Source organism: Bidens hawaiensis, unplaced genomic scaffold (assembly GCF_021521415.1).
Source record: "Bidens hawaiensis isolate Kalapana, Puna unplaced genomic scaffold, B.hawaiensis_p1.1 tig00004003_1, whole genome shotgun sequence".
Taxonomy (NCBI): domain Eukaryota; kingdom Viridiplantae; phylum Streptophyta; class Magnoliopsida; order Asterales; family Asteraceae; genus Bidens; species Bidens hawaiensis.
The window spans coordinates 1,195,615-1,210,035 of NW_027491234.1; the positions used below are offsets into that span (position 1 = coordinate 1,195,615).

The following is a 14,421-nucleotide window of genomic DNA, read 5'->3' on the forward strand; positions in this document are numbered from 1 at the left end:
CAATTATAAAAAGTGTAACCAATCTCCAAGTTTCGGGATTTGAAGTAAATTAGATTGATGATTAAACCTATTGAATTATAACCTTGTTTAAGGCAAGAAACCAAAAAACTAAATGTTTGACTATGTTGATCGTTAGAACTTAATCCAATTGATTGACACGGCTAAAAAATAACCTATTTGATTGTTAATCATAGGTAATGATGAATCACTCAGTATTATGGTTAAAGATAACTAGGCCAATGACACTAAGAACTCAATCCTAATTGTTGATGACCAAAATCATTAACTGATAAACTTCAACTATCATTGATTACCCAAAACATATTCTCAAGCACGCAAACAAAATCCAAAAATAAGGTTTAGAGTACCAACAATCTAATGAACAACTTAACCCTACACTCAGAGATGGTCACAAGTGGATTAGCCTAGCATATCCATCTTGAATAGCTTCTTTGATTATTGAGTAGATCATAACATGGAATATTCGGGTGATTAGGATGTGTTAGAATGGTGGAAATAGCCTCCAAAAACGTCCAAGTATGATGTGATATCAAAGATAGCCGTCTTAGGGTTAAACCGGCCTTAAATAGCTCCAAAAGAAACCTAAAAATCGCAAATTCCCGTCCAGACGACCGTAAGCTACGGTCACACCACCGTAGGCTACGGTGGGGACCGTAGCCTACGGTCCACACACTTTGCTTTACGGTGGCAGTCCCACCGTAGGCTACGGTGGGTCACCGTAGGCTACGGTGGGCCTACCACCAACCATAGTATTTTTCTTGTAACTTCTTCGTCCATACTCCGATTTATGCCTCGTTTCGGCCATGTCTTCGTCTTCACTTGCTCTATCATTCCATGCAATAAAATATTCCTTTCCTTTCCATCTCATATGCTCCCATTTAGCTCCTTTAAACTCCGCACACCTGTAATCGTAAACTCGCACAAAGTTATCATGTTTTCGGCATATAAACACACAAAACATGTGATATGGCTCATTTAACATACCATATTTCACCCACACATCAAAAGATCATCTTTTTTGAGCTGCCACAGCAAGCACAACCCTGATTGTTTCAATCTGGCTACCGGAGCAAACGTTTCCTCGAAATCAATGCCCCTTCTTTGAGATTACCCCTTAGCCACTAACTTGGATTTCTGCTTCACTACTTGCCCATCAGCACCGAGCTTAGTTTTAAACAACTACTTAAAACCAACAACATTCTTACCATAGGGTAGAGAGACTAATTCCCATGTATTGTTTCTCTCTATAGCAGCAAGTTCTTCAGCCATGGCAATTTGCCATTCTTTCTTTTGAGCGGCATCATGATAACACATTGGATCACATTTACTTAAAGCAAATTGTAAGTGCATGTATTCTTCTGGTTCAAGTGCACGTGTAGATGCATAAATATCAGACAAAGGACAATATTTAAAGGTGTTTGAGAGGTACCATTTGAGCTTGATTGTGACCCCTCATGCAAAGTTGTTGGACCACCCATGTGCATTGAACTAGAACCATGTGAAGTAGGTGACACAACTCCATCCATAGTCAATGTTGCACTTGTATGTGATGTTGACTCTTCAATAGGTACACTTTCATTCATAGGGAAAGGATCTTCATAGGACAGCCAACCATAACCTTTTCATCTTTATCAGTTTCTTCCCAGTTCCATGATGCCTCATCAATAATAGCAACATCCCTACTAGCTTCAAACTTTTTATTAGAGGGATTAAATAACTGGTAACTAGTAGGACTTTGTGAAAAGTAGCCAATAACAATCTTTTTTTTTGTGATCAGTCATCCAACTTCTTTCTTCTTTGAACATACACATGCTTATACCCAACACTACCAAACACCTGAAGCTTAGACACATCAGGAACTTCTCCTGACCATGCTTGAAGGGGTGTTTTGCCTTCAACAGCACTTGTTGGAGATCTATTAATAACATACACAGCCGTTTCCATAGCCTCTGCCCACAGAAAATTTGGCAACTTCTTTTCTTTTAGCATACATCTTGCCATCCCCATGACAGTACGATTCTTACACAACACCATTCAGTTGAGGTGTATGTGGAACTGTCAATTCCCTTCGTATTCCATTCTTTTCACAAAAACTATCAAATTCCTTTCAACAAAACTCTCCACCTCTATCAGTACGCAAAACTTTTATAGTGCTCTCACATTGCTTTTCAACCATATTTTTAAATACTTTAAATTTAGCAAGAGCATTTGATTTGTTTCTAAGAAAGTACACCCACGAATTTCTTGTAAAGTCATCAATCAAAAGAAAATAGTACAGGCTATGACCAAGACTTTGAACTTGCATGGGACCACAAAGATCAGCATGCACAAGTTCTAGCCTTGTCTTAGCTCTCCAAGATTGAGATGTGAAGGGGGTTCTTGTGTGTTTTCCCAATAAACACCCTTTACACTTTGTAGATCTTCTAATACGAGGAAGCCCTCTCACCATATTATTATCATGTAACAATCTCACCCGAATAGTTCCACTGCCTTGAATAGATAGCTTCTTTTTATTTCCCAATTGAACCTCCTATTTGAAAGTTTCATCTAGATGAGTAAAACTTGATCTAGATCCTGTCATATGGTTTGAACACCCATAATCAACAAACCACAGGTTATTGTTTTGTACTTGATCGGATTTTATCATAAGACAAGGTTTCTCATCTTCTCTGAATGCCATGAACAAGTGTTGTTCTTCACTGACTTCTTCTTTTTCACTTGCTTCAGCCACATTTGCATGTGGTTCTTGATAATACCAACAGTCGTTAAATATGTGCCCATATTTCTTGCAAACATAACACTGGGGCACTCGGCTACGATCCATGATACGTCCCCGTCCACGACCCCTTGCAAATCCACGTCCACGGCCACGAGAACCATTCGTATTTTGGGGTCGATTGAATTCTTGAATCACTTGAAGTGCATGTTCTTCGGTCTTTTCTGTTTTATCATTTGCTCTGCTCAACATTCTTTGCTCTTGTGACTGTAAGGATCCCATAAGTTTAATGGGAGAAAGTATAGATAGGTCATAGGCTACCTCAATAGATGGAACCACAAAATCAAATTTTGATGTTAGACTTCTCAGAACTTTCTCCACAATCAGTTGATCCGTCACTTCCTCTCCATAGGATCTCTTTCAGCTAACTATAGCCATGACCCTAGAGAAATTGTAAGTGCACGGATTTGGTGTCCGCAGCTGTTCGAATAGGCTAGGGGTAGTTTAGTCTTTAAACTTAATGTATAAAGGCTCATTCGCTAAGCATGTTTAGCGAATGAGGCCTCATTCCTTAAGACTAGGCTCATCCGTTAAGTTAGGAGCCCATTCGTTATTATAGTGTAACGAATGGTGGCTCAGTCGTTAAAGTATACTCATTCGCTAAGGGTGTTTAGCGAATGGGCTATGGAATGACTTATTCGTTAGTGATGTTAACGAATGAGATGGCTCATTCGTTACTACTGTTTTAACGAATGGGACATGCCTATAAATAGGCCTTCCATAGTTAGCTTGCATAGAGATCTGTGGCATATTTATGTTTATGTACCGTTACTATGCCGGATTCTCTCATCACCTAATGTATTTATCATCCATCATAATGTATTGATCTTTAACGTATCGATTTGCAACTAGATTCCTGGCTCGTAAACGTTTATATAACGTTTTTATAATTGGTATCAGAGCCGGCGGTTGCTCGTGATACGTGTGAGTTTATGTTCTTCGTGTTCATTGGGTTAAAGAACTGTTGAATCTGATTATGATCAAATCAACGGACAATTGATTGAATTAATGACTGATTCATGTTCCTAATGCAAATCCGAGCATTCGTAATGTATTCTGATAGTCAATTGGTTGTTGGATCGGAATCCACCATGAATGCCATGGTTGAAGCTTCGATGTTTCAGAATTAAAATTAACATCAGTTAAGTGTATTTGGAATGAAATTGATGATTTCAGTAAATTGATAATGTATTTCCGAGTATTTGTTGAAGATCTGGGATGATAATATGAAGATTGGATGAAGATTTGTGTTTATCCAATGGCTGTAACCGTTTTTTCCGACGATATTCCGTTTTTTTGGCTACAGTAACTGTTTAACGACTCATTCGCTAACTTAAGTACTCGTTCGTTACGGAAATTTAGCGAATGAGTGATTTGTTAAAGGTTTAACGAATGTGACCTTCATTCGTTATGTGCTTATTCGCTATGAAGATGGACTCATTCGCTATCAATACTCATACATTATTTTTTTTCTGACATCCGTTAGTTCCATAACGAATGTGAGTGTAACGAATGTCTTCCTATTCGTTCAAGATTTAACGAATGTGGAAGTTTGGTTATTTATAACGAATATGCTTCATTCGTTCATAGGTAATGAATGTGGACAAGATGCCATTCGTTGTACACTATTCAAACGAATGTAAAAAAAAAGTATTTTCGGAAAATTTTCTTAAACGAAATTTTTCGGGGATATTTAAAATATGCGGGATACTCTTCTGGCAAAATTTGGTGATATATTTTCCGGCCGACTTTTCACGCATATCGAGGGGCCGAGGGGGAGTAACCGACTAAGTTAACGAGAATTTTATTGAAGATTTTTGAAAAATTGTTCAAGACCTTGCCGAATTTGTCAAGAAAAGGGGGAGATAAAACTTTCAAGGAGTTTATTCGATTGATATCTTTCTATCTTCGCAAGTGTTTCTTGAAAAATTACTGCAATACGGGTGTTAATACATGATTGGAAAGCTATGTTTGACCGAGTTCAAGACTGTGGTTGTTCTTCGATCGATGATTGATTTCTTCAAGATTGAAACCTGACTATGTGGGATACGATTGTCTGTCCGATTAATTCTTTCTGAGGGACTTTGATCCTGACAATGTTGGCTACGAGTATTTGGCGGATTGCTTCTGTTGAAGGGGACAATTCTTGAATGGGTTGATTTGGTTGAGGAATATACAGGTCTTGTCATCTGATTGAAGATGAGATTGTTTCAGTATTGATTAACGAAGGTTGGATCTCTGTATCATATGCCCAAAGTAGTAGTGCATCCAAGCGTATTGGTTGCCGAAGAGCTTCAAAGAGTTATATTTTGGGATAGACGTTATCGAGAGAGTGAAGACCAAAGTGAAAGATGCGGAATGATTGGGTTGTTCATGAAGATGTGTGACGAGGTTAAACGTAAAGACATTTTTTCTTTACCAGTGCGATCGATAGCCGATAATTTGTTGCTCATTGATTCGTTTGATCGAACCATATCATATGCAAGTTGGATAATCGGAATGATCACCTGGAGATGCTTATTTGGGGGAGAGATCTTATACGAGTAGCTACAAGTTGTTGGTTTGCTTACAAAGAGTTATATTTTGTCTGTTTGCAAAAGCCCGAGAATCGTCAGCCAAAGGGGGAGGTTGATATTACGGTTGATGATATGCAGTTAAAGTATTCACGGTTAAAGTATTCAACTTTAACGTATTGGTCGTTAACGTATTCAATAGTAATGTAATCGTCGTTGAAGTATTAGTCGTTAACGTATTCGACGTTAACGTATTAGTCGTTAAAGTATTGAAGACTAAAGTATTGGATGCTAAAGTATTCGACGTTAAAGTATTGAAGACTAAAGTATTGGATGCTAAAGTATTGGAAAGCATTCGACAGCTACGGAAAAGGGGGAGTCTGTAAGTGCACGGATTTGGTGTCCTTAGCTGCTCGAATAGGCTAGGGGTAGTTTAGTCTTTACACTTAATGTATAAAGGCTCATTTGCTAAGCATGTTTAGCGAATGATGCCTCATTCGTTAAGACTAGGCTCATCCGTTAAGTTAGGAGCCCATTCATTATTATAGTGTAACGAATGGTGGCTCAGTCGTTAAAGTATACCCATTCGCTAAGGGTGTTTAGCGAATGGGCTATGGAATGACTTATTCGTTAGTGATGTTAACGAATGAGATGGCTCATTCGTTACTACTGTTTTAACGAATGAGACATGCCTATAAATAGGCCTTCCATAGTTAGTTTGTATAGAGATTTGTGCCATATTTATGTTTATGTACCATTACCATGCCGGATTCTCTCCTCATTTAATGTATTCATCATCCATCATAATGTATTGATCTTTAACGTATTGAACATGACCTTTAACGTATCGATTTGCGACTAGATTCCTGGCTCGTAAACGTTCATATAACGTTTTTATAGAAATAATCACCAACGAACTCTCCTTCTTTCATGGACAAAATTTTGAAATCCCTACGGAGTCCTTGGAGTTTTAAACCCTTCACTTATGCATCACCTTGGAACTTAAGCTTCAAAATCTCCCAGCTTTCTTTAGCAGATGATGCCGATGCAATCCTGGAAAAGAGAGTGTGTACAGCATGTTGAATTAAAGCCATAGCATAACCATCCCTTTTCTTCAGATTCTTGATCTTGGTTTTGTCAGTTTCTTTGTCATCAATACCAGCATCAACAAGGTCCCATAGATCTCTGGACTTGAGTATAGCCTTCATGCGAATGTTCCAATGTTCATACCCTTCTCCTTTAAACACAAGGATTGGGTTGGAGCAATGGAAAGAATGCTAGTTTGATCGGCCATGAGGAATTGAATGAAAGAGTTAGGGGAAAGAAACCAGTGCTCTGATACCACTGATAAATGATGAATCAGAGTCTACTTTGATAACAATATTGAATGAGAGAGAGTGAGTCTTTTTCTTATTTCAATAAAAGATGAAGTACAAAAGCACAAGAAGAACCCTCCTTTAAATAGAAAAGAAAACCAAACGACTATGCTTATAACAGGAACAGCCTAAACAACTTATTCAAATTCAAAATAAACAAACTGAATAGATAAAACAAAAAAACTCAACAACTTTTGACCACATCTAGCATGAGCACGTGCAGAAGACTTAATCTTGCATGCCTTCCCCCTCTCCAATTTTGCATGGGAGTGTTGTGTCAATTTTAACATAATGATCTGTGAGCTAAGTAATTTTACATGCGTTTATATGGTCACTCGAGTAATTGAGTTAGTCATACATTATTGTTATAAGTCCATAAACCTTTAACACAAAGCTAAAAGTATTATTGCTATAAAATAAGTCTATATTTTTCATTTATAAAGTCTATTAAAACACAAAAATTGGGCCACGATCATTTCTCTACCCTAATATGTAATAGCTAAAAAAAAATTGTTTTACAAACATCCTTACATATCCTTCTCCCCTCCCCGTCCGCTTCTACCGATATTCGAAAAAACACGATGCCTCCTCTCTCGAGCATAAACAACCCAAAAGACGAGCGAAAACATCACCGCCAACGACACCATCAACAGCCCGACATAGACCCAATTAAGGTAGCGACATAGCCCTGGACAATGATCTCGAGAAATGTCCGTAAAAGTCTTCCGAACAAATGTGCAATCTTGAAGATCCACCAAAAACGGACCGTACAAGCACAACGAGTACCCTAGTTCGATCCCAGCCGACATTTGGTTAAACGAGTCAGGTGTTAGCCGGCCCGTGGTGGTGCACACCTGGTTCGATGATACTTGACAAACATATTTGCTATATACACTTGAGGCGTTACTCAATGGTACTTCACCGGGTTCACATGTTCGGTTAGTGAAGTCGGGGTTGAACGGGTTGCAAAGGGGTGGCATCTTCGGCCCCGACTGGTTGTAGTAAAGCGGCGCGTTGGTTGGTGGGAAGTTGCCGTTTGTCACGTTATTTATGACTTGGTTGATCACGGTAATGAGTTGACCCGTGACCTCTTTGGACCGCTTTGAGGTCTCGTGAGCCGTGACGTTGTCGACACATGGAAGGATGTCGTCTAGAGTCGTGTGAGCCGTCGGGTTTTGGACCCATTGGTTCATCGCCTCGCAGCTGTCTGCGGTCACGCTATTAATGGCGAGGTACAAGTTATTACATGTGTTAATTATGGAGTTATGGTTACAAGAAGTAATGTTAGCGACAAATGAAAATGAACTTACTTGTGGAGACAAAGGAAGACACTACATAATATAAACGTTGCGGTCACAAAAACCCATCCAAATACCACCAATCTGCAACGAAAAAAGAAAATAAAAATGTAGGAAAAATATCTAATACACAACAATCGGTTTCATTAAAAGAAAAGGAAAAGAATTTAACTCACGTGTAAACCATGCATTGCAAGCCAAGGATGGAAAAAACTGCACGTAGTCATTTTAAAAACGTCACCCAAATCAATTTAAAATTTAGCAAACAATCTAGGGGCAATTCTAAGGTCGGTTGTGTGTTGTTATATATTAAGAAAAAAAAGTTATTCTAGGTCGGATTAAGTCATACAATAAAAAGATCGATAAAACCAAAATTTTCCGTTCCAAATGTAAGAAATCGTTCCACCAAGACTATATTTCCTAAATTTACAATTAACAAAATATCCAAATAATAATAATAATAATAATAATAATCGCAACCATTGGTTTCACCTGTAAATGTGTGAGCTAAACGGTGTTTGGGCTTAATTGTTTAAATGGTTATTGGGTTTTTGAGTTTAATGAAACTTAGTTTGAAATAAGCATAATTGCTATTATATTTAATCAATTAGTTTGTAATAGGTTTATATAATTATATTTTGTATAATTTTTAAATCTTAAAGAGGCAAAAGGTACAAATTTTAGTGAGTAAAGCTAGTTTAAAACCATTGTTCCAAACGTTTGGCAGCCATTGATTTCCTTTTATAGGAAGCGGAAAGAATTCAAGACATGTTTTTTTTCCTTCTTTTTTAATGATCAAAAGACAGAGATTTTGACAAATAACTTTATTTTTACACAAAAGGTACATGTGCCGAGTCCAAGTGGTTTCCACGTGGACTACGACTTCACAAAAACGGATTGGCAGATTCTATTACATGAGTTAAATGAGTCGTAAATGGATTAGTAGATTAGCCGTGAAACATATATGTTTTTAGCCTAATTTTAAACCGTTGGTAGACCAACAGTTAAAAAGATCCATTTACATAAAAAGAAGCAAATCAAAGGAATTAACTTACTTAATCCAAGAAATGTCCATAGCAGCATCACTGCGGATATAACAATCAACGCTATCGCCCTACAAGAACACATACGCATAAGACCTCAAAATAATAAAATTCTTTCCCATTTAACCGTATTAACTGTAATCAAACAAGACGTTACACGGATTGAAGGATATACTGAATATCCTTTTTATTCTCTTCGGTTCTCTTAGACAGTTCAATAGCCGAAGCATTAAGTTTGGTTTGTATCTCATCAATGTTAGCCTGCATATCAACCGGCAAAAACACTTGTGCAACAGCTACATTCTTGGCAGCAGCAAGATCATCCGACACGTTACCAAGTGTCTTAGCAGTTATTTCGGCTTGATTAGCGATATACTTCAATGCTTTTGTTGTAGTTACATGAAATTTCCCCTGACCCGTGTATAAAATAATGCATCCAACACTGCATATTAAAGGAACCGGGTGAATTCTAATGATTATTAGTTTTGTAATTAGAAAATATTAGAGGTTTACTTACACTGTGGTGATTGTGAAAAGAATTAGAAGAACGAGAGATAGAGTATAAGCGGTTTTGGAATAGCCGCAAGGTTGTCTCCGGCAACAACAATAGCAGAAGCTTGTTATAGATAAAAATAGACCGAAGATCACGAACCAAGCTGCGCCCACAATGATGAACGGTGCAGCCGTGAATGCCACAGACTGAAAAATGTGTGCATGCACACATAAGAATGATAATCAAATTGTTGACTACATAGATTATATGTATGTATAATCTTTGATACAAGAAATCAAGAATCAACATCTCAATTCTCATTTATCCCATCGTTACATGCATATGTTCATGTGTTTTTTGGGCATTCATCTTAATATAATTTATTAATTTATGAAGAATTTAATTATAAATATGAGACCCGATTAATAATTCTAAAAACAAACATCTATTAAGTGAACAAAAAGAATAAATCAAAATCATGTAATGCTTTGATCAATTATTCACATATTTTTTCATAAATTTTATGCTTTTTACATAAACGAGTAAACCATGTATATTTTTAAATTTGGAACGGTTTACATATATTTCTAGGTGATATATAACTATATACACATTCTAGGTCCCGAAACTGCCGGATCCGACAACGAACGGCTTTGTTCTTGATAAACGCTCGAGACGGGTGCGGTAAATCAAACGACCGGACATAAATAATATAAAGATAAAATAAATGAACAATCTCGTTGTCGGTTAAAGATTGATACATTAATAAACGAACTGACCCACCCAAGGTGAGCTCCCCTTGGGTGGATGACTTACACCTTACAAACACACACATACATATGCAACATGTGACACATATATATAGCAAAAACAATATTTTAGAAGATTTCCTTCCGTTGAAGCTAAACGCGTGCCCGAAGCTCTCATCTCGTGTCCGGACCTCTCGTCGACATTATTTTCTTGGCCATAAATATATAACAGGTTTCATACTTTGATATCGCAAGTCACATTTTTGGCCTTACAATCACCCCCTTGACTTGTGATCTCAAAACATCGTCGAATTGTGTCTCTCATTTTCGCAAATCAACCCGATAACTGAAGCTTCTTCAATCACCCCCTCAATGTATGATCCACCTAATTCATTCATGAAGACGTTCTCGCTTCTTTATCCATCTCGGATCTTAAGCAATATAGGTTCAGAAGAGCTTGACGAAATACCGGGGACAACGATCAAATGGCAAAGCTTATTAATTTGTTCGAAGTTCACCTTTCGGATCCAACTTCTCGAACACCTTAGAAATAACAAGCTTTGAACACGGTTAAACAATGACAAAACCCGAACAAGTTTGACTTTCTTCAGTTGGTCAATCCGAATAATAACTCTTTTTTTGGGACAAAAAAAAAACACACCTTCAAACATGTGCCTCAGCTCAAACTTTCAGCAGGCAGTAGCCCGAGTAAGAAAGCAGTTGGCTGGTTCTTTTATCTTTGATCAATTTATGCAGGCCACACATAGGGCCCATTGCATGTTTGTACAAATCAGCCCATAACAAGTGTTTATAATCAAGCCCATAACTGGCCCATAACACACAAAACCTAGCAGCCATTACATCAACCATGAGGCAACCCTAGCAGTAAACACCCATCAGCCGCCACTCATTGTTTCCCTGCCGGAAAACCGATCTCCGATTATCGGCGCAGGAAAACCAGATTCTGGCTATCATAGCCGCTGCCGCCACAGTCTTCCACCATAAATCGCCAAAAAATGTTCCAATCACCTTTCACAACCACCCGCAAACACCTGAAACTACCAAACCGGAAAACCATATTCCGGCCGATAATTGCCGCCCGCCATATACACCGCAGCATCCATCTTTCATAACCGATCTCCGGCCACCAAACCCATCTTCACAAACACCGTTCACCACCACCTGAAACTACCAAACCACCTGTTACCGTCGCCTCCACATAACCACCAGTGACCGGCCTGCCGGATAAACGAGCCGCCGCTCACCGAAAAACAACCAACTGGACAACCACCCCGAAAAGTGTCGGTGAATCCAGATCCGCAAACAAAACGAGCTTCAAACACCTTTATTTTCTGAAATCTTCAAACCTTATTTCCAAACATCAAACTTTATTTCCAAAACTTCAACGAAATTAACTTATCGGTTCGGGTAATAGCGGAAATAGAACCCGAATATCAAGAACAAAGTTGAATCATAAGATTCGACCCGCTCTGATACCAATTGTAGGTTTCGAAACCGCCGGATCCGACAACGAACGGCTTTGTTCTTGATAAACGCTCGAGATGGGTGCGGTAAATCAAACGACCGAACATAAATAATATAAAGAAAAAATAAATGAACGATCTCGTTGTCGGTTAAAGATTAATACATTAATAAACGAACCAACCCACCCAAGGTGAGCTCCCCTTGGGTGGATGACTTACACCATACAAACACACACATACATATGCAACATGTGACACATATATATAGCAAAAACAATATTCTAGAAGATTTCCTTCCATTGAAGATAAACGCGTGCCTGAAGCTCTCGTCTTGTGTCCGGACCTCTCGTCGACATTATTTTCTTGACCATATATATATAACGGGTTTCATACTTTAATATCGCAAGTCACATTTTTGGCCTTACAAACATTATCAACAAATCACATTTATACCATCTTGTTTTAAAAACATATAAGACTAAAAAACAATCTTATGTTTTGTTCTCGTAATTTTCAATGTTCTATCAGTATTCAGATAAAATTAAGAGTACGTCTTACGTAAAACCCAAAACCTAAAAATGTTTTTCCGGTTTTCTTTTTATGGAATGTATGCTTTAAAACATATATAGGCACGTAACAAGGTTTAATATTTAGTAAAGTAGATGTAAAATTATTTAAGGGGTTTTCCATGCAATTCTGGTTTTTTCTTTGTTCATGATATTAATTAGGATGATGATTAAAGGGTTTTGATGAATATATATTCTAATCTAACAAAAATAATTCAAAACTAGAACCAAATAAAAAAGAATCAAGAAACTTACAGCCCAATAATGGCGATCTTTAATGTTCCATCCTCCTTTGTATTTTTTGAATTTATCAAAAGGATCTTTTCTTCTTGTTCTTTCTTGAGCCAAAGCAAGTGATGCATTTCCATTCTTCTGTTCATCCCCAAGCAGCCTCTTGCTCCCCCTTTCAGTTTTCCCTACAAATTCAAAAGAATAATAAATAAATAAAATCTTCATTACATCCTCTAAGATCCCTGAAATTTTCTTCAAGAAAAACACATTTTCTTGATGAGTCAAAGACATATTAATAAAATAATTAAGAAAAAAAAAACCTGAAATAGGTCTTGATTGGAAGATGGTCAAATGGGATTCTGCATGTGATATAATGAAAGAAAAGGCAAGGAAAAGAAGAAGAAAAGAAACCGGGAATGGGAATGAGAGTGAAACCCTTTTTGGCATTATGATTTTAAAATCTATGTTTTTTTGGGTTTGAAGATGGTGCGCTTTCAAGAACACACTTGAGCCATACAAAATAAAATGGAGGCCGAAATTTGCTCTAAGAAATGCCTTTTTTAAGGGATTTTGACATGCAATGTAGGTTTAATCTTGCATTGTATATACATATTTTTAAATTTGTAACACTCTTCTCCGTGGCGAAGCTTGAGCAAAATCATCGAGGGGCCGAAGTTGTATGTATCCAAAAATTTTCGGGTTAGCGGTTAGGTTTGGGCTGGGTCAAAGTCAAACAATATAAAAATTTTCGAGTCAGCGGTTCAAGTCCGGTCAAACAATATAAAATCTAAATAACTAATTTTTCTTCATTCATTCAAAAGATCATTCTTAAAAAAAACAAAAGACCTAAAATATTTAAGACGATCTGAGAGTGAGATTGCGAAGAAGGGTGATTGGGTGAGTACCTGGTAGAAGAATTACAAAGCAGCCCGACGACCTTTAAGATCTTTAAATTCATTGATTATGGACTCCGAATTAAATGTTTCAGCAATTTCTTTTTCTATGTAAATAACCAAACTATTCACGAGATACTCGTTGGACATCTTATTGCGAAGACGATTCTTGAATATTTTTGCGACTGAAAATCCCCTCTCAGTTGTTGCTGTTGAAACAGGAAGTGTCAAGATTAACCGAATCAACCTGTCAACCAAATAATACGTCTCACATTTTCGAGTTTCCACAAGAATATTGCATAGATCCGAAATACTTGATATACCACTTAGCTTGGTATTGTTTGTCATTTCAACAATAAAAACCACAAATTGATCTCGTAAATGAGTCCTCTCTGGCTCCGTAAAATCTTCAGGATAATACTTCTCAATAAGAAGACAAATCTCATCAACATTTATCTTTTTTTGAAGCCAAACTAGAACTAAGAGATAACAACTCCATCGTGTGGTCATTGAATCTACTGTCCAACTCATGCAATTATTCGTCTAATGTGGATGTAAAGACATCTACTCGGTAATGATGCTCAAATGTAACATGGAGTTCTTTTTTACGAGGCCGGTACCGAGTAGAAGTATATGGAGCGCTCATATCCGGCATTTCTATTATATGCTTGTTGCAAAAACAAGTAACTTTTTCAAGAAATGAAACCCATCCAGTGTTTCTATAATCATTTAGACTAATCTTTGTTGATGAAACTAACTCCATGGCATTATGAATATCTTGGGTTTTCTTTTGTAATGCTTGAGAAAGTTTTTCAGTTCTTCCTAATACTTCTTTCATCAAGTAAAGAATAAACATAAACTCAAATGATTTCATGTAAGCGTAAGCTGTATCGGCATCTCCACGTTGATCAAAAGTAGTATGAGATAAGTCTTCAATTATTCCTTCGAGAACAACACGAGTGACAAAAAACATGTTGA

General features: G+C 37.3%; 2 protein-coding genes across 2 annotated transcripts; both read right to left on the reverse strand.

Annotated features, from left to right (window-relative positions):
• Positions 1 to 7,213: 7,213 nt before the first annotated feature.
• On the reverse strand, positions 7,214 to 13,953 carry LOC143624933 (uncharacterized). Its single transcript, XM_077095425.1, has 8 exons — positions 13,488 to 13,953; positions 12,575 to 12,735; positions 9,545 to 9,726; positions 9,185 to 9,469; positions 9,040 to 9,098; positions 8,161 to 8,197; positions 7,997 to 8,068; positions 7,214 to 7,904 (listed from the first exon to the last, which is right to left on the reverse strand). Exons 1-8 carry the CDS (start codon positions 13,951 to 13,953, stop codon positions 7,214 to 7,216), a joined length of 1,953 nt encoding a protein of 650 aa, XP_076951540.1.
• A 25-nt stretch (positions 13,954 to 13,978) lies between these two features.
• LOC143624934 (uncharacterized) lies at positions 13,979 to 14,416 on the reverse strand. Its single transcript, XM_077095426.1, has one exon. The coding sequence runs from the start codon at positions 14,414 to 14,416 to the stop codon at positions 13,979 to 13,981; it is 438 nt and encodes a 145-aa protein (XP_076951541.1).
• Between the last annotated feature and the right edge of the window lie 5 nt (positions 14,417 to 14,421).

Coding starts and splice junctions, on each gene's coding strand:
- LOC143624933 (XM_077095425.1), bottom strand. CDS start 13,953: ATGACCACACGATGGAGTTGTTATCTCTTAGTTCTAGTTTGGCTTCAA. Junction 9,470..9,544: donor CTTTTCACAATCACCACAGT/GTAAGTAAACCT, acceptor TTTAATATGCAG/TGTTGGATGCATTATTTTAT. Junction 7,905..7,996: donor GTCTTCCTTTGTCTCCACAA/GTAAGTTCATTT, acceptor CGCCATTAATAG/CGTGACCGCAGACAGCTGCG.
- LOC143624934 (XM_077095426.1), bottom strand. CDS start 14,416: ATGTTTTTTGTCACTCGTGTTGTTCTCGAAGGAATAATTGAAGACTTA.